Raw genomic sequence first — 25,517 nt, 5'->3', positions numbered from 1 at the left:
ATGATGGTGGGAAAGGTCCCATGAAGTCAATACCCCATACATCAACAACTCAATTTCCAAGATTCCTTGTTGAGGCATAGCATAACTGTGGGGCAGGTTGCCTGATCTCTGGCAACTATCACAGTTAAGCACAAATGCTCGGGAATCTTTATAGAGAGTAGGCCAGTAGAAGCCACTCTGGAGGACTCTTGTGGCTGTTCGTTCACTTCCAAAATGTCCTCCATACTGTGATCCATGGCAATGCCAAAGGATCTTCTGTGTTTCTTCTTTAGGCACACATCTACGGATTACTCCGTCTGCACATCTCTTAAAAGATATGGTTCATCCCAGAGATAGTATTTTGCATCTGTGATTAATTTCTTTGATTGCACCTTACTGTACTCCTTGGGTATGAATCTCACTGCCTTGTAGTTTGCAATGTCTGCAAACCATGGCACTTCCTGACGGCTAGTAATGCTCATCCGGAAAGGTTTCAGAAATTTCAGTGAGAGGAGGGACGCCCCTTCCAATGGTTCTATTCGGGACAGGTGATCTGCTACTTGATTTTCTGTCCCTTTTCTGTCTCTTATTCTATATCAAACTCTTGCAGAAGCAGCACCCATCTGATGAGTCTGGGTTTTGAATCTTGCTTTGTGAGTAGATATTTAAGAGCAGCATGATCAGTGTACACAATCACTTTTGATCCTACTAAGTAGATCTGAATTTGTCAATGGCGTAAACCACTGCAAGTAGCTCTTTTTCTGTGGTTGTGTAATTCTTTTGTGCATCATTTAGCACATGCAGAAGCTTGTCATGCCTTTGCCCCAACACTGCACCAATGGCATGGTCACTGGCATCACACATTAGTTCAAATGGTAATGTCCAGTCTGGTGCAGAGATGATTGGTGCTGTGACCAATTTAGCTTTCAGAGTTTCAAATGCCTACAGACACTCCTCATCAAAGATAAATGGCATGTCTGCAGCTAGCAGGTTGCTCAGAGGTTTGGCGATTTTTGAAAAATCCTTTATAAACCTCCTATAAAACCCTGCATGTCCCAGAAAACTTCTGATTGCCTTAACATTAGCAGGTGGTGGTAATTTTTCAATTACTTCTACCTTAGCTTGGTCCACCTCTATCCCCTTGTTCGAAATTTTGTGCCCAAGGACAATTCCTTCAGTCACCATAAAGTGACATTTTTCCCAGTTTAAAACCAGGTTAGTCTCTTGGCATCTTTTCAGAACAAGTGCTAAATGGTTAAGGCAGGAGCTGAATGAGTCTCCAAATACTGAAAAGTCATCCATGAAGACTTCCAGGAATTTTTCCACCATATCAGAGAAATTGAGAGCATGCACCTCTGAAAGGTTGCAGGTGCATTGCATAAGCCAAATGGCATCCTTCTGTATGCAAATACTCCAGAAGGGCATGTGAATGCCGTTTTCTCTTGATCCTGGGGATCTACTGCAATTTGATTATAACCTGAATATCCATCCAGAAAGCAGTAGTATTCATGACCTGCTAGTCTTTCTAGCATCTGGTCTATGAATGGTAAAGGAAAATGATCCTTTCTGGTGGCTGTATTGAGCCTTCTATAATCAATACACATACGCCACCCTGTAACTGTCCTTGTAGGAACCAGTTCATTTTTTTCATTGTGAACTACTGTCATGCCTCCTTTCTTAGGGACAACTTGGACAGGGCTCACCCAGGGGCTGTCAGAAATAGGATAAATAATCCCAGCCTCTAGTAATTTAGTGACCTCTTTCTGCACCACTTCTTTCATAGCTGGATTCAGCCGCCTTTGTGGTTGAACCACTGGCTTGGCGTCATCTTCCAACAAGATTTTGTGCATGCACCTGGCTGGGCTAATGCCCTTAAGATCACTAATGGACCACCCAAGAGCTGTCTTGTGCGTCCTTAGCACTTGAATTAGTGCTTCCTCTTCCTGTGGCTCCAAGGTAGAGCTTATAATTACAGGAAAGGTTTCACCTTCTCCCAGAAATGCATATTTCAGGATGGTGGTAATGGTTTGAGCTCGGGTTTTGGAGGTTTCTCCTCTTCCTGAGGGATTTTCAGAGGTTCTATTATCTTCTCTGACTCCTCCAAATCAGGCTGAACATCTTTAAAGATGTCCTCTAGCTCTGATTCGAGACTCTCAGCCATATTGACCTCTCTTACCAGAGAATCATCATGTCAACACGCATGCAGTCATTTGGGGTGTCTGGATGTTGCATGGCTTTGACCACATTCAACTTGAATTCCTCCTCATTGACTCTCAAGGTTACTTCCCCTTTTTGGACATCAATGAGGGTTCGGCCAGTTGCTAGGAAAGGTCTTCCTAGAATGAGAGTTGCACTCTTGTGCTCCTCCATTTCCAGCACCACAAAGTCAGTAGGAAAGGCAAATGGCCCAACCTTGACAATCATGTCTTCAATCACGCCTGATGGGTATTTAATGGAGCCATCAGCAAGTTGAAGACATATCCTGGTTGGTTTGATTTCTTCAGTTAAACCAAGCTTTCTGATAGTAGATGCAGGTATTAGGTTGATACTTGCCCCAAGGTCACATAAAGCTTGCTTGGTGCAATTACCTTCTAATGTGCATGGTATCATAAAGCTCCCAGGATCTTTAAGCTTCTCAGGTAAGCTTTTTAGAATGACTGCACTGCATTCTTCAGTGAGGTAAACCTTTTCAGTCTCCCTCCAATCCTTCTTATGACTTAAGATCTCTTTCATGAACTTAGCATAAGAGGGTATTTGCTCAAGTGCTTCTGCAAACGGAATCTTTATTTCAAGAGTCCTGAGATAGTCTGCAAAGCGGGCAAATTGCTTATCTTGTTCCGCTTGGCGGAGTTTTTGAGGATAAGGCATTTTGGCTCTGTATTCCTCAACCTTAGTTGCTGCAGGTTTATTACCTACAGAAGTGGGTTGGGAAGCCTTGTTATCAGCACTTGTATGTGACTGATTCCCTACTGGCATTTGAATGCCAGAGGTAGGAGCTGGAGTGGCGTTAGACGCCACTTCCTTGCTTGTTACTGGCGTTTGAACGCCAGAACCATGCTCCTTTTGGGCGTTCAACGCCAGATTCAAGCTTGTTTCTGGCGTTGAACGCCAGGAATCAGCATGGTCTGGGCGTTCAGCGCCAGCTTTATCCCTTTCTGGGCTCTGCTTGTCCTCAGAGGGATTTGATTAGCTATTCGTTCATGTCCTTGCTTCTTGCTGCTTTGAAGTGAGGTATTTAATGTTTTCCCACTTCTTAATTGAACTGCTTGGCATTCTTCTACTATTTGTTTTGACAGTCATTTTTCTGTTTGCTTTAATTGCACTTCCATGTTCCTGTTTGCCATTCTTGTTTCCTGTAATATCTCCTTGAATTCGGCTAGCTGCTGAGTTAGAAAGTCTAATTGCTGATTAAATTCATTAGCCTGATCCACCGGACTGAGTTCTGCAGTTACTGTTTTAGCTTCTCCTTTCATGGAAGATTCACTGCTTAGATACATATGTTGATTTCTGGCAACTGTATCAATAAGCTCTTGAGCTTCTTCAATTGTTTTTCATGTGTATAGATCCACCAGCTGAGTGGTCTAGAGAAATCTGAGCTTTTTCTGTAAGCCCATAGTAGAAGATGTCTAATTGCACCCATTCTGAAAACATTTCAGAGGGGCATTTTCTTAGCATCTCTCTGTATCTCTCCCAAGCATCATAAAGGGATTCATTATCTCCTTGTTTGAAGCCTTGGATGTTTAGCCTTAGCTGTGTCATCCGTTTGGGAGGGAAATAGTGATTCAGGAATTTTCTGACAGCTGTTTCCATGTTTTTATGCTGTTCTTAGGCTGGTTATTTAACCACCTCTTAGCTTGATCTTTTACAGCAAATGGAAACAGTAGTAATCTGTAGATATCCTGATCCACTTTCTTATCATGTACTGTATCAGCAATTTGCAGAAATTGTGCCAGAAATTCTGTAGGTTCTTCATGTGGAAGACCAGAATACTGGCAGTTTTGCTGCACCATGATAAGCTGAGGATTCAGCTCAAAGCTACTAACTCCAATGGAGGGTATACAGATACTACTCCCATATGAAGCAGTAGTGGGGTTGGCATATGACCCCAGAGTCCTCTTGGACTGTTCATTCCTACTTGCTTCCATGATTGAATACAAGTTGAGAATTTATAGTTTGAAATATGGTGATGGAATAAATAAAAATGGAATAAAATAAAAAGAAGAAGAAAATCGAAAAGTAGTTGGAAAATATAAAATTTTTTTTTTTTGAATTTTGAATTTTATGATGAAGAAAAAAAAACACAAAAGACACAAACTTAAAATTTTTAGATCTAATGCTCCTTATTTTTCGAAAATTTTTGGAGGGAAACACCAAGGAACACCAAACTTAAAAATTTTAAGATCAAGACACAAGAAAACTCAAGAACACTTTGAAGATTCACAAGAACACCAAGAACACAAGAAAGAACACCAAACTTAAAATTTTTAGAAAACCAAGACAAATTTCGCAAATTTTATTAAAATTAACAAGAAAACACCAAACTTAAAGTTTGGCACAGATTAAACCAGAAAAATTATTTTGAAAAAGATTTTCAAAAGAACTGGTGCCCAATTGCCAAGAACATAAGCCAACACTATAACCAACTGAATTAAAATGTAATGTATTTTAAAGATGTATTATTTTTATGGATAACTAAATTTTTGAAAACTAATATTTTGAAAAAGCACAAGAAAAACAAGTGAAACAAATTTTTTTTTTTTTGAAAATAAACTATCCTATCAATTTAATGACTCTATAACAATAAAAAATAAAATAAAAATAAATTATTCCTAATCTAAATAAATAAGCCTTCAATTGTCCAAACTCAATAATCCCCGGCAACGGCGCCAAAAACTTGGTGGACGAAATTGTATCTCTTTATAGAATATGATATAGAATATGGTCCAAGATCAACTTCGTTCAACTGACCAGCAAGTGTACTGGGTCGTCCAAGTAATACCTTACGTGAGTAAGGGTCGAATCCACAGAGATTATTGGTTTGAAGCAATCAATGTTTATTTTATTTGTCTTAGTCAGGATTTCAAGAAAATTGTTTGGGCTACTTGAACAACAGAGTTATTTTTTATAAAGGATTATGGATATTGGAATAATAAAGAGTACTAGCGTTACTTGTTGTGCAGTAATGGAGAATATGTTGGAGTTTTGGAGATGCTTTGTCCTTTAAATTTCTACTCTTCCTTGAAGTCCTCTTCTCACACGCCTGGTTCCTTCCATGGCAAGCTCTTTGTAGGGTGTCACCGTTGTCAGTGGCTACTTCCCATCCTCGCAGTGAAAGCTAATGCACGCACTCTGTCACAGTACGGCCATCACCGGTTGGTTCCCGCTCCTACTGGAATAGAATCCCTCTTTTGGTCTGTCACTAACGCCCAGCAGGTTAAAGTTTGAAGCACGTCACAGTCATTCAATCCCGGAATCCTACTCGGAATACCACAGACAAGGTTTAGACTTTCCGGATTCTCATGATGCTGCCATCAATCCAGCTTATACCACGAAGATTCTGTTGGGGAATCTAAGAGATATTCAATCTGATGTAGAACGGAGGTGGTTGTCAGGCACACGTTCATGGTTGAGGAAGGTGATGAGTGTCACGGATCATCACCTTCTCCCACAGTTAGGCGCGAATAAACATCTTAGATAGGAACAAGCGTGTTTGAATGGAAAACAAGGAATTGTATTAAATCATTGAGACGCTGCAGAGCTCCTCACCCCCAACAATGGAGTTTAGAGACTCATGCCGTAAAAGTATGTAATTCAGATCTGAAAATGTCATGAGGTACAAGATGAGTCTGTAAAAGTTGTTTAAATAGTAAACTAGTAACCTAGGTTTACAGAAATGAATAAACTAAGATAATTGGTGCAGAAATCCACTTCTGGGGCCCACTTGTGTGTGCTGGGGCTGAGACTAAAGCTTTTCACGTGTAAAGGCCTTTCTTGGCGTCAAACTCCAGGTTTTGACGTGTTTTGGGCGTTCAACTCCGGATCATGACGTTTTTCTGGCGTTTAACTCCAGACAGCAGCATGTACTTGGCGTTCAACGCCAAGTTACGTCGTCTATCCTTGCGCAAAGTATGGACTATTATATATTGCTGGAAAGCCCTGGATGTCTACTTTCCAACGCCGTTGAGAGCGCGCCAATTGGACTCCTGTAGCTCAAGAAATCCATTTCGAGTGCAGGGAGGTCAGGATCCAACAGCATCAGCAGTCCTTTTTCAGCCTAAGTCAGATTTTTGCTCAGCTCCCTCAATTTCAGCCAGAAAATACCTGAAATCACAGAAAAACACAAACTCATAGTAAAGTCCAGAAATATGATTTTTTAAAAACTAATAATAATTAACTAAAAACTAATTAAAACATGCTAAAATCTACATGAAATTACCCCCAAAAAGCGTACAAAATATCCGCTCATCAATAATTCAAATATAGAAAATAATCCAACAATTATAAAATTGGATAAGGATCATAACTCGTCTCAAACCCAATAAATCAAAACTTGTCTTAATTATCCTTAATAAAACAATTTCTGAAATTAAGGCTATAAATAACTATATGATTTGGGACTTGATCATAAAAAGACTTTTCAAAGGTTCTGGGTCTTACATTCTACCCACCTTATAAAAATTTTCGCCCTCGAAAATGATACAAAATGAAAAAATTTCATAACAGTTCCACCCTTGAACACATTTGAGGAAGAAGCAAAAATATCTCAACATATAAACATACATCGGTTTCCAAACTTGGGTGGTCATATGCATAAAGATACAAAGGTAGAAATGTGAGTGCAAAGCAACATTACAAGGTAGGCTCAAAACAAAAGATGATATGGGTCAATCATGTGATAGTAAAGCAAGGCTTCGAAGGGTATAACACATGATGGGGTTAAAACAACGTGTTCAACATCCGCACATTAATCTCATATCAGCCTCAAGGCTTCAACTTTCCAACCTCATCAGGCACTTTTCAATCCCCATAACCGATCATAAGCCTAACGACCGCAAGTCCGTTCGCAAGGAACAAAACACCCACCACTCTTAACGCTGCACACCTACCGTTTCAACTTCCATATACACATATCACGTCTTAAGGAACTAACGCATCGCGTCACTACGTCTATAAGTCGCACGTGATATCAAACAATTCTCGAGTCTACTCAGAAGGACACAAGATTTAGGAAGGAGAGTCAAATGTCAGGATAGTACTCATAGATTAGAAAGAATATCCAATTCCAGACAAACAAGGATGCTCAAGCAATGAATTTTGCTAGAAATAAATCAATTGACAACCTCAAAGATGACCCTTGGATCAAAGATTCAATAGGATCCATAGGAAGAAAATTAGCGCATGGTTTAAACAAATTTAAGCTGAGTCAAAGAAGTATGAGGTTTACAGAAGAGAATATCTCAAACCCAAGGCAAAGCTCACAGAACTTAAGCACGATTACAAATACTTTCGTACATTGTTTTTAAAAGAATCGAAAACTTGCAAGAAAGTCACCTCGCAGTTTAAAAGAAGGTAAGCATAACATCCTTCAAAAGTAACAAAACATAAACGTGGCTTTGCTTTAATACAATTTCATGTTGAAACTGATCATGTAGAATTTTAAAACAACTGTACACAGGTTTTGGCTAAGGGCAAAAGTATTTCCTCAACTATTTTGGAAGATAGTTAGGTGTACAATCTAAATCAAAAGCAATCATAAAACTCGGAGAATCAAATGCTCGTTCAAAAATCCTCAAAATCCATATTCGAACAAGCGTGTATAACATTTATAGCGAGAACAAAAGGAAGTTAAACTCTTTTTAGAAAAGAAATCCCGAGGTAAAAATTTTGCTTACAATCTGGTAAGGAAACAAGCGGTGTGTTACAAACAAACAGGTTTCCATTAAACAAAAACTTTTCAGAACCTCATTTAAAATGGCGCATGTCAATTTTAAAACAATTTTGTCAAAAATTGAACATGGTTTCAATCACAATCAAGCAACAGAAAATTTCCGTTTAGAATTGCTTCAAAGAAAATTCAAATTTTTTTTTTCTTCTTAAGAGTTCAAAACAAGACTCCAAAGTGTTCTTGAAATCACCATCTCAGAAGGATATTCAAGAAAATTAGAATGTACTCGAAAAGGAGTCAAGCCATACAAGAAAAGATCTTAAATCAAAGTAGTTTAAACATTTCACTAGTCGTGAGACATCCAACAAGCTTCCATTGATCCAAAGAAAGTCGTAGGAAAAGACAACCCAATCATTAGTAATTTCTCAAGGATAAATCTTTGACTAAAAACTTTTGTAAAGATAATGAGAGGATAATGATGCACTATTTTGAACTCATAAGAATGAAATCCACAAGAGAAGGAAAACCAAGATCATGGTAATGTTCACATTGTAAAAAGATTAGTTAAAATAAAGTCAAGTATGATATTCATAGAGATGGAAGGTTAAATAGAGAATTTATTCCGTTCATAGGAAGAAAGCTATGAGTCCAGCACTTTTAAAAGAACAACAATGGCATAAACTATATAGCATGCTAAATCAAACTCAATTCAAATAGTTAAGTAAAGCTTATCAATGAAACTCAACTGGGATAAAGTGAAAAGCTTTCCTTTCCAAAATTTTGAAAAATATCCAATACATAATCAAATGAAGATGTGCATTGGAACTATAGTAAAATTACTAGAAAGTCAAATTGTAATTTAAGGTAAATACAGTTCCATAAACCAGTAAAAGTACAGGCGGGATATTAGGGATAAATAGCTGTCAAACTGTATAAGAAATCTCAAAGTTTTATACATAGATAAATATATATCTAATCAACAGCAATTTTTATAAAATCTCAATTGGCTGTGCTCACTGTCAAATAAGAGAAAAAACTGAATCAATAAGTTCCCTAAGAATGGACTCAGAATCTGGAGTTAAAATGCACAACGCAATAGAACAAGTTCAAAGCTATATCAAAGACTACATGAATCGAGAAGAACTCAAACCGAGGAAGATAGATGCAACAAGGATTCCAAACAAGCATATGCAATTAAGTTCAAACAGGAATGCATATGAATAGAGGAATAGAGTGGAACATCAAACTACTTTTCAAGAGGAGTAGCAAACAAGAACTTCAAGTTAGGATATGAAAGAACAGGTCGACTCGAATAGAATTTCAAGACACACAACTGAATAGCCTCGAGAAAAAGTTTCCAACGTTCCCAAAACCCGCGATTCGCTTTACTCAAAACTCGGATTTCACCTATGATAACCCATTAGTGCTTTCATATACATAATTCACTAGTATTAAGCCGGCCAAACTTAATATTAGGAGTTATGCAATGCAAGACTAACAGCGTTAAATCAATAGATCGTCATGTGCATAAAGCTCTAATTCTCGTCATTCGACAAGACCTAATACATGACAAATACTCAGAGTATGCAACTGAAGCATAGTCAGTCCACTCCTCAGGCTCTACAGGAAGAACTGCTCTGATACCATAATGTAATACCCTAACTACCAAAGCTCACGCTTCCGGCTGCGCTACTCTGATAGCTCGGACATTACGACGACTCTTATACTATTTATTACTAAAATATGAGCCTGTTTGAAACTTTAAACCGCAAAAACCGTTCCCAAAAATACTTTCGTTCGATAACGTACATCCAAAGAAACCATACAACTTACAAAAACTCATAAAGAGTACATCCATATATATACACACATATATATAAATAATATTACAGACATTAACCAATACAATTCCTATCCCTCTTACAGAATATATCAAGATAAAGGCGAGGGTACAATAATTAATAATCTAAAGCAATACAGAACATCACACAATAACTAAATAATTCTTCGTAACTTCTGCGCCCATATCCTGAAAGGGGAAAAATGTAAGGGGTGAGAACATCATCCTCGAAAGGGTTCTCAGTAGAAGGTTTTTTTTTTGGGAATTACTGTAATAGGATACATGAAGATAAACCGTACCAGTGATTATTAACCATCTTATGCCTCTTTTCAAAAACACAGTTTACAATAAAAGTAAAGTCAGAAATCTTTTCTGAAAGAGGAACCGTTCAATTCTCAAAACATCAAAGCATTCCAAAAGGTTTATCTATACTGAACCAAAATAACCTTTCATATCTTATTCCAAACCAGAACCACAAAACCGAAATCAACCATCGGTCCATCTCATTCAACCACGGCCCTAGGCCCAAACAATCCAACCACAATCATCCACCACAATCTAACATGTTCCAGAAGCAAACACAAGTAGGAAGATGCAAACACAAACAAACAGTTATTGCAAGTAGAACAATTAGCAGTTAATCACATAGGCAAACCAAGTACAATATGCATACCCAACAATGTCACATAGATGCATATGATGCATGCCTGTCCCTAGTGGCTGATGATATCATCTGTCGGTTATAGAGCCAACCCGACAATCCTGGTAGCTAACCATTGGACTGTCCCTCTGTCGCGCATCCCCAACTCGAGTTATACTCATCATAAACTTGATCATAAACATGATCCATCCATCCCCCTCACTGGTGAATATTTCGGGGGCGAGCTCATCCGGGGCTTTCACAGTGCCCGGCCACACTTACGACAGGGTCAATAGAGTATCAAGTCTCAACCTAGAGCACATGGTGGCTAGCCACTGCTACCCAGGGAAACTCTCATCTCCGATAGTGGAAGTGCAACATTCACATTTATCAATGAATCACATAAACATGCATTCAATCTCATTCATGGATCACCATCCATCTCAGCCATCCAGCTCACGGTTCATTCCAGAACCAGCCAATTCATATCATACACAGCCATTCTGGCTCACGGTTCAATCCAGAACCAATCAATATGTATAAACATACACAGCCAATCCGGCTCTCAACAAACAGCACTTCCACATTCAAATCATCAAATTCATGAAATGGCATTTAAGCCTAAATCATTTTCTCTATTCATTTCACACAGCCATTCTGGCTCACGGTTCAATCCAGAACCAATCAATATGTATAAACATACACAGCCAATCCGGCTCTCAACAAAACAGCACTTCCACATTCAAACATCAAATTCATGAAATTGGCATTTAAGCCATAAATCATTTTCTCTATTCATTTCACTTTGAAATCAAGTTTCAACTCTTTTCAGCCTTGGCTTTAGAAATCTCGTTTCTCAAATCATCTCAGGCTCATAAGCCAAATTTACTCAAAGTGAGTTCCCTTTTTAAAACAGAGCCACTCTCGGCATTCTCTTTCCAAAACTTCCAAAACCATGGCAAGTTAAGGATTTATTCAAAGCATTCAAAATCACCCATCCAACAATGGGATTTTATACAAAAGTTTCTCGGCAGAGTCCCAAGTCTTTAGGGGAGAATAACATAACTCATTTCGCCAAGTTCATTTTAAATTCATTAAAAACCTTGGCTTCCTGATTTGAGTAGTAAAATAGGATCTAAGCCAATCCGAGTATGTAATCAATTACTCTTTTCAAAGCCGTTTTCTTTACTTAAACAAATCGGCTTCAATTCCATAATTAAATCTGAAGCGTTTTAAATTGCTAAGAGAATCATTTTCGTTGTGTTAATTTAGAGTTCAAAGGGTACTCTGAAGCTTATTTAAAACGTCAAAATAATAAGGTTCATCAATCAAATCCAAATCCTTTTCAAAACGAAAACTCTTCCAAAAGGGCAATCTTTATGTTTAAAAGCATAAAACCGTTTTACCTTTTTAAAACAGCCTCAAGGCAAAATTCTCTTTCGAATGACTTGTACCCAAAAACATACTATGCTTCTTAGAAAAATAAGAAGAAACTATGATTCCCTTTTCAATAATTCTTCCAAAGCGTAGCTTCATCGCTTTCATAATTGTTTTAAGTAAAGATAATAAAAGAAGCCCTAAATTCACAATCCTCCAAATAATTAGGAAAGGCACTGAACTCAAAATTTCCCAAATAACATTTCAATTGAAAACTCGGATTTTATAAAAATTTCGGCAGCATCTCCCCTAAAACTTGGACTTTGCCACCCGGTTCGGGTCCCAACTAAACCGTTCCACAATCCTTTTCAACAGCTCAAAACCAGAAATCAATTCAAAAGCAAGCTAAATCCAACAGTTGCCTCAGTGGCATATCTCAAGGAAACCATTTCAAAATCAACACAATATCAACCAATTTAACTCATTTCCAAAGCTTAAAAGAATCGGTTCAGAAATAAATCATTTGTCCAAAACCAAGTCAATTAAAGTAAACCAGGCTGAATTCAAAAGTGCATTCAACTTCTCAAATCATCAAATAATAACTCAAATCAAATCAATCCTCAACGGATTAAACTTAGATTTCAAATCTTTAAAGAATCGACTTCAACATACAATTCACAAAGCCGCACAATAATTCAGCAAACCAACATCCATAATCATTCGAGTCAATCAAATAATACATAAGGCAGATACACACAATATCTCACATCAGTATCCATATGTAATAATTCCATTACATAAAACATAGTTTTTGGAAAGCGCCCCTACCTCAAAACGCAAATTCCATAACCCAAACGCGTCACATAATCCTTTCCGCCTCGACCCAATATCAACAATCAAAACCCCGGCATCCAAAACCTCGGTTCCAAGCCACTTTCGCAACAGCCTCAACACTCTAATCGCAACATACAACAACCGAAACTCAATCGTATAGCAATTAACGCCGCAAAACGTCAGCGTATGATAATAAAGCAGCGATTAAAGGACTCTTCTAAACAAAACGCTTACCGTACTCGAGGGAACCAAGTAGCGGCCGCACCAGTGGCGGTTTCGGTAACACCAACGTCACAGCCGGTGACCAGAGCGACAGTAACTCGTGGTAAACTCCTGACATAACCAGCCTTAGCAACAACTCTCATGGCCCATGGAGAAATTAACGGATAAAGAAGCTGAGGCAGAGTTAGATTTTACCATCATAGAAGACTCAGCGGCTGTTTCCGTAGCAGAGGTGGCGGCAGTGAGGTTTTCCGGCGGCCAGAACAATGGCAACAGCATTAACCAGAACAGAGCAAGATCGGAATGGGCGGCAAGGCCTTGGAACAGTCCCGGCTAACTCCATTAACGGCGACCAGAACCCTTTCTGACGGCGGCGCTCAAGAAGGCCGGCGATGACGACGGCGGCACAGGCAGCGGCAGTGACGCGACACTCCTGGCGGTGTCCATCTCCCTCGCGCGTCTCTGCTCTGGCGATAGCTGAACGGCGACGACACGGGCTCCACGGCAAGGAGCGACCACGGCCACACATAAGCCCCGCGAAGACGGCGGCGGATGCAAGGCTACCTCGTGATGGCGCCTGCACGAGGGTGACAGCAATTGGAGCCTGAACGGCGGCGAGTTGAACGCGGATTCTGGGCCGCGCAGCAGCTTCTCTGGCGCTCCTCCTGGACGACCGTGGCGGCGCGACCTCTCGCTCTCTTGCCTGTTCCTCCCTCTCTCAGGTCCCCCTTTCAGCTTCTCTTCTTTCACGGTGAAGAAAATCGTGTGGGTGTGGGCTGCGAAGCACAGCTCGCGGTGAGGCGGCTGAGGACGATGGTGGCGCGGTGAGCCCCCTTCCCCCTCCACGCCGGCGAACCCTTCTCCCTTCTCCCTCAATTTCATTTTTTTTCTGCTTCTGTTTCTTCCCTTTTCATGGAAAGAGAGGAAAGAAACCGTGTGTGTTGTGGCTGCTGGGGCATGGGGGAGCAACGGGTCACCGGGTAGGGTTTTAGAGTTTCTTTTTTTTTTTTTTTAAAGATTAGGGTTAGGGACATTTTGGTAATTTCACAAAAAAAATAGGCATAGTATAGTAATTAGAAATAAATTCTAATCCAACAATAGTAATGTATAAAAATACTATTTGCTCATCAATTTCACAAATTATTTTCAATAAAGTGTCCAAATCCAAACTTTAGAAATAATATAATTAATTTCTCTATTTTTCAAAATAGCAATATCAATATATTAAAATATTGATTATTTAGTCCATAACATATAAAATCCTTATTATTTCACAACTATCAACCTTATAATTCAAATATAGAAAATAATCCAACAATTATAAAATTGGATAAGGATCATAACTCGTCTCAAACCCAATAAATCAAAACTTGTCTTAATTATCCTTAATAAAACAATTTCTGAAATTAAGGCTATAAATAACTATATGATTTGGGACTTGATCATAAAAAGACTTTTCAAAGGTTCTGAGTCTTACAATGATGAAGAATCAGAAGACAAAACACAAACTTTCATGGCCAGCCAAGATCAAATGGAAGAGATAAACTATCCTATCCTAACTAATGAAGAATTATGTCAAATAATTGATGAGTTGACTGCACATGTTAGAAATATTTTGGATAAATGCTATACTAAAAATGATTCTTTAAAAATTGAAAATGTATTCCTCAAAGAAAAATCAAACGAAACCGAAGGTGTTATTGATTTAATTGAAGAAAATAATGTCTTAAATCTAAAAATAAAAAATTTAAGGGGAAGCACTAGGTTATTGCTTTAATGGACCGAATTGATGAAAATGAAAAATTGCATAAATTGATCAAAGGTTTGAACTTAGACATAGAGAAATTTGCTTAAAGTTTTGAAAACTTGAACTAATTACTAGCTGGTCAAAGACCTTTATTTAAAAAATTTGGCTTGTGATATTTTAACAAAAATAAAACTGCTTTTGAAAAAGCTCATACTAAAATAGAAGCTTCAACTTCTAAAAACAAAGAACTTCAAATCTCTTATCACTTACAAAAATTAGCAAAGAGAAATCATTGTCAAACATGTAAAAAATATGATTATTCATCTCATCAATATTTTATTTTTGAACGAAAAGTTGGAAATAAAGTGTATAAGGTTGTTAGCAATTTCAATACTCGTGGACAATCAAGATGGTTTAATATCAAAAGATCCAAAGTGATTTGGATACTTAAATTTACCTAAAGTGTTGTGCAAATTTGTCTTGCATCCAATAAAAAGAAAGATATGTGGAACTTAGATAGTAGATACTCAAGGCACATGATTAAAAAGTTTACGTTCTTCATCAAACTCAACAAGTACAATAGTGAATTCGTAACTTTCGGTGATGATGGAAAGAACAAAATCATTGCCGTAGGTAAAGTAGGTAAGAATTTTTCTATCTTCATAGATAATGTATTCTTAGTTGATGGATTGAAGCACAACCTTTTAATCATTAGTCAACTTTGTGATTTAGGTTATTGGGTTACTTTCAAAAGGTTGAAATGCTTAGTTGTAAATGAAAATTCTAATGATATTTTATTTGTTTAAAAAAATGTAATAATGTGTATGGTCTCTCTTTAGAAGAACTTAAAGAACAAAATGTAACATGCTCCACCTCCATGGATTTGAAAAAATATTTATAGCACAAGAGATTCGAACATGCAAGCATGTTTCAAATCTCTAAGCTATAAAAAAAGACTTAGTTAGAGGTCTTCTTAAAACTAAATTTGACAAAGACATTACTTGTGATACTTGTCAAATGGGTAAACAAACTAAAAGTTCTTTCAAACCAAAGAAAAATGTTTCAACTAAGAGACCTTTAGAGTTGTTACATATTGATCTTTTTTATCCTACTAGAACTTAAAGCCTAGGAGAAAAATACTATGGCTTAGTTGTGGTTGATAATTATACTAGATTTGATTAGGTTCTCTTACTAACTCATAAAAATGATGCTTTTTCAATCTTCAATATTTTGTGCAAAAAAATTCAAAATAAAAAATTTAAAAATTACTTCTATTAGAAGTAATCAGGGAAAGAATTTGAAAATTAAGATTTTGAATCATTTTGCGATAAATTAGGTATTTCACACAATTTCTCTTGTTTTAGAACACTCCACAAAATGATGTTGTGGAAAGAAAAAATAGAAGCTTTTAAGAAATGGCTAGAGTCATACTTTGTGAAAGTGATGTACCTAAATTCTTTTAGGCTGAAGTTGTAAATACAACCAATTATATTTTTAAAGAAAACCTCTTATGAGCTATGAAAAGAAACTCTTCCAAATCTTAAATACTTTCATACCTTTGGCTGTAAATGCTTTATTTTGAATACAAAAGACAATCTTAAAAAATTTGATCCAAAGTCATATAAATATCTTTTTGTGGGATATTCAACCTCTAACAAAGTTTATAGAGTATACCTTAAAGTTTCAAGGACCATTGAAAAAATCATACACATTATTTTCTTTGATTCTAATTCTGTTCCTAGTGTTATAGTAGATAATGATACAGGAAATCAAGTTGAAAAGAAGTAAACTGAAGATCAAAGTCAAGTCAAATATGGATTCGTGCAAGTTGTCCCTGATCCTGATATTACAGACCAATTTACAGAGACAATCTCATTTTATCTCCTGATACTGTAAAAATTTCTAAAATATCAAGCAACCATGAATCAAACCTGTCCAAATCTGTTTCTAAATCTCCAAACCTAGAGAATGGAAATTTCTGAAGAACTACCCTCAAGACTTTATCATTGAAAATTCATCTCAATGAGTCACAATTAGATCCTCATTTAGAAAAAATTTAAAAAAAATAACTTAGTACTTATTTCTCAAATAGAACCACAAAATGTGAAAGAATCTCTTGGTGATTCTTCTTGGGTCAAAGTTATGGAGGAGGAGTTGCAACAATTTGAGAAAAATAAGGTGTGAACATTAATGCTGGTTCCAATTGAGAAAAAAAGTGACAGGAACAAAATGGATTTTTAGGAATAAATTGGGTGAAGACAGAAGCATAGTAAGAAACAAGGCAAGACTAGTGGTACAAGGATATGACCAAGAGGAAGAAATAGATTTTGATGAGTCCTTTACTTCAGTAGCCCAAATGGAAGAAATTAGGATTTTTCTTGCTTATTTTCCATTGTGGTTTTAAACTATTTCAAATATATGTTAAATGTGTTTTCTTGAATGAAGATTTTTAAAAAATAAAGATTTTTCAAGCCATATTTTTAAATTCTCAAAAGTACTTTAAGATTTGAAACAAGCTCCTAACGTTTAGTATGAAAGACATAGCTCTTTCTTATTGAAAAATAGTTTTCTAAGAGGTACCACAGATACAACTTTATTTATCAAAGAATATAATGATCATTTCATTCTGGTTCAAGTCTATGTGGATAATATTGTCGTTGGCTTGACTAATAAATCTTTATGTGCTGGTTTTAGCAAATTAATGACTAGTGAGTTTGATATGAGTATGATGAGAGAACTTACATTATTCCTTGGACTCCAAATCGAACAAACTCCTAGTGACACTTTTGTGCACCGAGAAAAATATGCCAAAGAGTTGGTAAAAAAATTTGGTTTGAAAAATGCTAAGCCAATGAGCACACTAATGCATCCAAATTCTAAACTTGAAAAGGATGAAAATGACAAAGACGTGGATGAAACTAGATTTAGAAGAATGATCGGTTCACTCATGTATCTCACTTCCTCTAGATCGAATATAGTTCAAAATGTTAAAATTTATTCTAGATTCCAATCGTATCCTAAAGAATCCCATCTTTCAGCCGTTAAAAGGATCATTAAATATATAAATGACACATCTGATTTTGGCTTATGGTATCCTAAATCTGCTGAGTTATAGTGGATTATTGTGATGCAGATTTTGCCGGTGATCAAGTAAACCGAAGAAGCACATTTGAAATCTACTATTTTCTTGGACAGTCACTAAATGTGTGGTCAAGTAAGAAACAAGCTACTGTAGATTTATTTACACCCGAGGCTGAATACATAGCTACATCCTCATGTTGTTCACAATTGCTATAGATGAAGACCCAACTTGCACTCTAGAACCAAACACATTGAAATAATATTTCACCCTATTAGAGAACACATTCAAAAGAAAAACATTGACATTTAAATTGTAAGATCTAATGACCAACTTGCTTATATATTTACTAAACCACTATCTAAAAACAGATTTTGCAAGTTGAGAATAACCTTGGGTATTATTTGTGTTGAATCCTTAAACTAACTTGATGGTGAATTTTCTGTGTTTTTGTCTCTCAAGTCGAAAGGAGACAAAACTGGACAAATGATGAACCCCTCTAGATTTTCTTAATCAACGCTGAGTATTACCTTCTGTTTGATATGGGTCAAGCTGAATATTTTTGGAGGTCCCTTGTGTTTTCTTAAACTTCACCATTGGGCTAAAAAAAGTTGTATTCTATGAATTAGGTCTCATCATACCTTTGATCATAAATCCAAAATATTTGTTTTTATATTTTTTACCAAGTCAAATCATGTTTAGATTCCCAAATTTTTTTTTTACTTCTCTTTTCACATGCTTACTTCCATATATTTATAAAATATTTTTGAAACACCTTTTCAAAGTATTTTGAAAGATATTTTGTGTTTTCAAAATAAGTATTCATTTTAATTACTTATCGGAAATCGCTCATCTTCCTCGTCTAACTTCCATTATTCTCAAAAACTGAATTCATCGATGTTTATTATAATGAGAAAGAAGGTAGCCTGCAGAGGTTCTCTAGCAAACCCTCCACCTAGAAATCCTCCTCCAAAGAATTAAGTACACGCCCATATCCACATTCATTCTCACTCTTCATCACACTCCTCACCTATTTCAGAGACAATGACTCAAATGAAAGCAACCTCTCATCATCCATCAACACTTCTTCCAAATGTTGGCACTTTTAGGGCAAATGTGGCCAAGGAAGAAGCCTATAACCAAGGAAGAACCACCTTTGTCTCCTCTTCCTCCTCAATCTTTTTCTCGTCCAAAAGGACGTTCTACTCTTAAAGCCTCATCAAACCGTTCGACCAAAGGTAATCGTCAACCTTCTCTTCAATCTGAAAAGGAACCTTATGACTTTGATCTTGTCGATTTCAACTGATTTTGGCAACCTTTCTCATTCTCATTTTGACCCATTTTGTTTCTTTTCAAGCATGAACTTCAAATTTCACAGGGCTATTGTGTCTAATCGCCCCTTACATTTAACATACCTGGCTTATTTAGATGTCTTGGCTAAAAAAGGTTTAAATTTTGTTGAAAATATTGTTTACCTAAAATGGAAAAATCTTGTTAAAATTAGAAAACCAGTTTATCTTGAATTGTTTTGAGAGTTCTATGCTAACATGTACTATTATAAAAAAAACTATTCATTCATATGTTAATGGCCATGGAATTTATTTAAACAAAGATTCAATCAGTAAAGTCCTATATTATAATGACCTAGGTGTAAATATTTACACCTTTGGTAAGTGGAATAATGATATGGACATTTTATACAAAGATGTTTTGGTCAATAGATGTGAACATTTTTCTTATGGTTGATGTCACTACAAGCCATTACACCGATCCTAGGTCTTGTTAGAGTCCAGCTGCATTATATCATCACTCATATTCTCTTGTTTCAAAGTGGTTCCTATCAAAGAGTTACTCTCTGTGACACCTTGGTTCTATTTGCCATTCTTAACAAAGCTGAAATCTCTTTTTGCATACTTAATGATGTGTCACATGTACGATTGCATCCGCAGTGACAAAAATATTTTCTTACGAAATGTATATTTTTAACCTAATTTTTCGAACATTTTGGTGTTGATCTAATTGATGAAAAACAAGATAATAGAACTTCTTATCTAAAAGGCGGTGGTCCAGTAAAACAATCTAAGAAAAAAGGGACTAGAAATGAAAATGACACTGTCATGGAAGAAAAAGAAAATAAAAGTCTTCCTCCTCCCTCGGCTGTTGGCACATCCTCCTCCAACAAGTATCTGGTCAATGGCGTAGTGAAAGACTAAGAATTTGTGAATTTGACCAAACATCTAATTAATTCGAGCAAGCAAGCAAGAAAATTGACAATTCAAAATGAAAATTTCTTGAAAAAATTTCAAAGCCGAGTTGAAGTGCTTCTTAAGTATATTGACTCTTTGGAAAAGGAACCATTGATAAAAAAGATAAAGAGATCTTGGAATCCAAGGATAAGGGATCTGATGTCTAGTCCATTGTCTCTATTATTGTTGCTTAAAATTGTTTTTGTTGTTATGTTATGATCTTTTTATACTCTTTACTTTATTTGGATGATTGTAATCTGATTGATGGGATTTAAAAATTTGAACTGATGACTGTTTCTATCTAACAACATTTTATGCAGGACATATGTTACCTCTTTGATAACAAAAGAGGAAGTGAATATAAAAATGAATTGAATTAATTAAGTTGTAGACTATCTGTTTGATGCTATTGGTTGTTTAACAGTTTCTTATTGGTTGATGCTGCATTATGAACTTTGAAGCTTGATAGTTTTTGAAATGCTGGTTCAATGCTTTAAGGAAGTGATTTGATTATAAGTTCTGCATATAGATGCCTATTTTTTTGGTGACGCATATAGATGCCTGTTTATTAATAATTACATGTTAAGAAAAGTACACAGGAGAAGCCATCTGAACGAAAAAAATGGGGAGATTAACCTGAAGTTGAAACATTAAAGAGAAGCATCATAAAACTCCTCTTACTTCCTTTAATTTCAATTCATTTATTTCTAATGTTTGTCATCAAGAAGGAGATGCTGGGTTTTAAAAAAATAACAATAATAAATGATGACCAACATGATAGTTTTGGGTTGAAAACGCGAAAATAAATGAGATGTGTGTGTGTTCATTGTGCAGGCGTCTAATAAAAATAAAAGAGTATATACCCATTTTGGTCCTCAAAGAATTTCAGACCGGACACTTTAGTCCCCAACTAAAATTAATTACTCGATTGGTCCCTAACAATTAATTTCGTCAGTCACTTAGGTCCTTTACTCCGTTAACTCTAACGGAGGACAAAATAGTCCCTGACAACTCTAACAGGGGACAAAATGGTCCCTGATCTCCTCTGTTCAGAAACGACACTGTTCTCTCCCGATTTCCATCATATCTCGCATAACACTAGCAGTCTAACACTGTAACTTCAAACTACACAATGCACACTCTATAAATTTAATGTTCATAAGAAAAAAAATCCTCAACTTGTTCTCAACCAATTCATATTCAGGAAATTAATGCGTATGTCTCTCAACTAGTTATCATCTTCGAGGGATCCCATGAATCTTGACAGCAAGTCTGATTTGTTAAGATCCGTCGTCGTCGTTGCCATCTTCCTCCTCCTCTGCCCTATCATCACCATGACTACATTGTCCACCACTCCGATCGCTTCCTTCAACTTCTTCTCTGAACCAATGTTAAGTAATCGCTTCAGTTTTCATATAAGCGGCAATGGCGACATTGCTCGTTGTACTGATAGCTTGGATGTGAGGTCAAAGATGTCTGCCAACTTGGACTCTGGAAAAGAAGGAATGAAGCATTCGGTGTCTATTTCAAATGAGAATTTGCATATGATGTCGAAGGAGAATCTTCTCATGATGTCCTAATGTCCAACAATCTATATTGCTTGTCGGAGAGTGGAGAAAGGTGTACCCTTGGAGTAGTTGTGGAACTTGGTCTTGAGGATGTCGTAGACATGTCGGGGTTGGAGGTGATGTTATCGAAGACGTGGAAGTGGATGTTTTTGGTGGGTGAAGTGTAGAGGGGGTGGATGTACGAGTCACAAAGATTTAGGAAGTGTGTGGTCCATGACATGTTGAGGTAGGAGCGACACGTATGACAATTACACAATGGCTTAATCTTGGAGTTAAAGAGGAGGAAGGAAAAGATGGAAAAGAAGACTGTGAAGGTGAAGAAGGAGAGTATGAATGTTAGGGTTATGCGAGATATGAAAAAAATTGGGGAAGAATAGTGTCGTTTTCGAATAAAGGGGTCAGGGATCATTTGTCCCTTGTTAGAGTTGTTAGGGACCATTTTGTCCCCTATTAGAGTTGTCAAGGACTATTTTGTCCTCCGTTAGAGTTAACGGAGTAAAGGACCTAAGTGACTGACGGAATTAATTGTTAGGGACCAATCGAGTAATTAATTTTAGTTGGGGAGTAAAGTGTCCAGTCTGAAATTCTTTGAGGACCAAAATGTGTATATACTCAAAATAAAACCATTCAGGCCCAAGAACAATTACAAACATTACACGCCCATATCACCCAATTACAACAAGCCAACTCCTATTTTCTTCTCTGACCCGTAAACAAATGATAAAAACACTCCCATCTCTCTTTAGTTTAATGCAATTATAAATGAATTTAATTTTAATATATTATAAATATAAGATTTAAACATCTGTCTAATCATATATTATTGTATTAGAAAAAAATATAACTCAACTATGTACTAGGTGAAAAATTTACAAATAAAAATAAGTGATCAATTAGTGTAGATTTATGTCATTGTTTAATATTATATTATAAAATTATTTATTCTAAAAAAAAATTAAATTATTAGGTCATGATATATAATTGATTATATATCTAATATAAATTAAAAGATTAATTTCGACAGAATTTGTATGAACCTGTAATCCTTCAGCTGTGCAATCAGAGACTCGCCAACCTTGGTCATGCATTGAGAATGTCCATGAACCTTTTGAGATGTGTCTATACATTCCCATGAAGTCACCACTAGGGTTTTCACTAGCCTTCAATTTCAAATTAAAGTCTCTTTTAATAGTATAGATATGTATAATGAAGAAACATTAATTAATTAATTAATTAATTAATAGGTATTAATTGGTCGTACCTGTGAAGCCTTTACAAAATCGTGAGCTTTTCTAAGTGTAGGACCGTACTCTTCACTTAGATTACAAGCAAGTATTGCTTGGATTGCAAATGCTGCATCCCACATTTGACTACCAAAACTCTACATCATTTTGAAGAACAATTATTAATTACTAATTTTTTCTTAAATTTCATTTAGTGTAAAACTTTTTTATATTTTACAGCTTGTTGTATAATTTAATTTAATTTAATATTTTATAAATTTTACAATAATTACCTTAAAATTACGAAAAAGAAATAATTATAATAATTAATGCCGTAAGAAAACAGTGAATCATAGTTAGTTATTATACCAATATTGGAAAATCAATTTAAATTGATTCTTTAATATTAATTAACTACATTATCATTGAAAAATACAGAGGTGAGTATAATTAAACAAAATTATTTTTAAAAAGCAATAATTACTTGAATTTTCAAGCCATCTTCGGCGAGCCAAAAATAATCAGGAATTCGGGCTAAATGGAATTTGTATGCCTCCGAATTAGGATCTTCAACCCAACGCGCAATCAAACACAAAACCTGCACTATGTCATGATTTTCATTTCCTTCAATTATTCATATAAGATTATTGCATTGTAAATGAATAAAATATAAGATTATTTTATTTACCTTCTCTACACTTCCAATGCAAAGGTATCTACTATTCTCATCCTCATATCTGACATGACTAATTGCAATTTCTAATGCTTTTTGTCTAAGCTTAGAAAAGGGCCAAGAATTCAGCAAAGGCTCTCCCACGTGATGAAGAAATCCCCATAACATATCTTGGATTAAAGGATGTGGATGATACAAATCCTCCTATATATTTGCATCATGTATGTATGTCATTATTGACACTAATTAGGCATATATATAAGACTGCGCTTGAAATATAAATTGACGCTGAGAGATGAGACCAAAAGAAAATTAAAAGATAGAAGTTAAATTAAATTTCTGGTATAAAATATATTAGATTGATCAGTAGTATGTTTAGTTTAAAATAAATATAAAGATTGAGAAATAAATTTAAAATTTAAAAAACTAAATATAAATATTTTAAAAAAATATATTATTAAAATTTTAGTTTTTTATGTTCTATTTTTGAAAAATACTAAAAGAACTAAATTTTATATTCTAAAACTGAAATTTTAGTTCCAATATTTAATTATGGAACACAATATTGAATCCAATTCCTTAGTTTTAGTCTCAATACTCTCTCAAAATAAATAGTACCTAATTGCATGCATGACACAAAGCACAATATTTAAATGAGTATTAATCATTATTAGAAATTAAATAAATATTCAATGAACCTTAGCAACACAATTTCGAGCTTTATTCCAGTTGATTTGGTCATAAGGTTTATTGTACATTTCTTCTCTCAAAGATGTGATTAAATTGGTGACAGGACCCACAAACTTCTTTCCATATAAATATGACATTGGCATATAAACCAAGCGACAGTAGCATAACATATTCCCTGGCACAATATTTGTTAAAACCACTTAGAGAAATTAAATGGTAGTACCAAAAATAAAAAAGAAAAGAGAATAACAAATTATGAATCTTGAGATATATATACCTGGGTGAACAGAGATGAAATTGGGAACAAGCCAGAACTCTGGTGGAAGTGGATTGCACCCTGACCACTCATAAACTCCAAGTACCTTCACCAATAAATCAAATTAAACATGATTCATATTCATTTTAGATGGAAAAAAATAATTTACTTATTCAACAAGTAAAATGAAGCACATATACATTATTAACGACTAAATTGAACATTACTTGTAATAGAAAAATAATAGTTGATAAGTTTACCGAAACCCAGAATTTTCCCCATGAAGGAATAGCCACCAAACCACCATGGTCAAGGATCCATTTTCTGGCTCTAGCCATTGCCATGTCTTCACCATCTTCAAGTCCTTCTCCAAGTATTCTTAATGCAATGTAACTCAATGCTGATCCAAACATTGTGCTGTGTCCCTCTATATGGAAACCCCAACCGCCATCTTTGCTCTGTCCCATTAATTATCATGGGAAAATGCCAACCAATAATTTTATTGGTTATTCATCTTTTCACTTATTGCCAATTTAAATTAAATGGACATGTTTCTTACAAAATATATATATTTTAATTTTTTACAAAGATATTTATTTAGTTACACTGTAAAAACGAACCTAACTTGTAAAAAAAGTAACAATTTAAAGAGAATAACAATATTTTTAAATAAAAATAATACTTTTATAACATATCAAAATTAAATTCAACAATATAATAAATAAAAAAAATATTTTTATATGAAAATAATTTGAGTCTTTATTGTGATATTAAAAAAATTACATAAATTTTATATTATATCTTTAATATAAAGATCCCATGCATGGAATGGTGAAAAAGTGTATAGTAGCTACCTGGTGATTATACAAATAACGAATAATTTCTTTCTTGTGTTCTGCTCCTAAAACAACATCAAGGGATCCTGTAATATATAATGCCATTACCTGCAGATAATCATGGTCAATTGAATCAATAAGTAAAGCTAAAAAATGCTCATTAACATCCATGCATATATATTTATATTTATATTTATATGACATCATCTCAAAAATAAATAAGATTACCAAATATGATCAAATGTAATACCAAGTTGCCAACTTATCAAAATGACATCATTATTAATAAATATAAAAAACAATTTACATATGAAAACTTTAATATAACCTAGCTAGCTGCTAGCTAGGTGGTATAAGCATAAGGCTGAAATTGTGGTTTTAAAATACTAAAGCTTGTGATAATTTGATGTGTGTGTGAAAAA

At 35.4% G+C, this 25,517-nt stretch overlaps 1 protein-coding gene across 1 annotated transcript in view; it reads right to left on the bottom strand.

Annotated features, from left to right (window-relative positions):
- The window catches only part of LOC130981237 (lupeol synthase-like), a 51,760-nt gene extending 26,567 nt beyond the window's left edge, over nucleotides 1-25,193 (bottom strand). Inside the window, exons 1-8 of the mRNA XM_057904843.1 lie at nucleotides 25,114-25,193; nucleotides 24,520-24,717; nucleotides 24,281-24,365; nucleotides 24,012-24,178; nucleotides 23,329-23,517; nucleotides 23,125-23,238; nucleotides 22,679-22,798; nucleotides 22,455-22,577 (exon numbers count right to left, since the gene is read on the bottom strand). Coding sequence (XP_057760826.1) covers nucleotides 22,455-22,577; nucleotides 22,679-22,798; nucleotides 23,125-23,238; nucleotides 23,329-23,517; nucleotides 24,012-24,178; nucleotides 24,281-24,365; nucleotides 24,520-24,672 — 951 coding nt within the window. The 5' untranslated portion in view covers nucleotides 24,673-24,717; nucleotides 25,114-25,193. The remainder of the gene's footprint in view (nucleotides 1-22,454; nucleotides 22,578-22,678; nucleotides 22,799-23,124; nucleotides 23,239-23,328; nucleotides 23,518-24,011; nucleotides 24,179-24,280; nucleotides 24,366-24,519; nucleotides 24,718-25,113) is intronic.
- Nucleotides 25,194-25,517: the final 324 nt, after the last annotated feature.

The sequence above is a fragment of the Arachis stenosperma genome, chromosome 5 (genome assembly GCF_014773155.1).
Source record: "Arachis stenosperma cultivar V10309 chromosome 5, arast.V10309.gnm1.PFL2, whole genome shotgun sequence".
NCBI classification, from domain to species: domain Eukaryota; kingdom Viridiplantae; phylum Streptophyta; class Magnoliopsida; order Fabales; family Fabaceae; genus Arachis; species Arachis stenosperma.
This window is presented reverse-complemented; position numbering and strand designations above follow the sequence as displayed.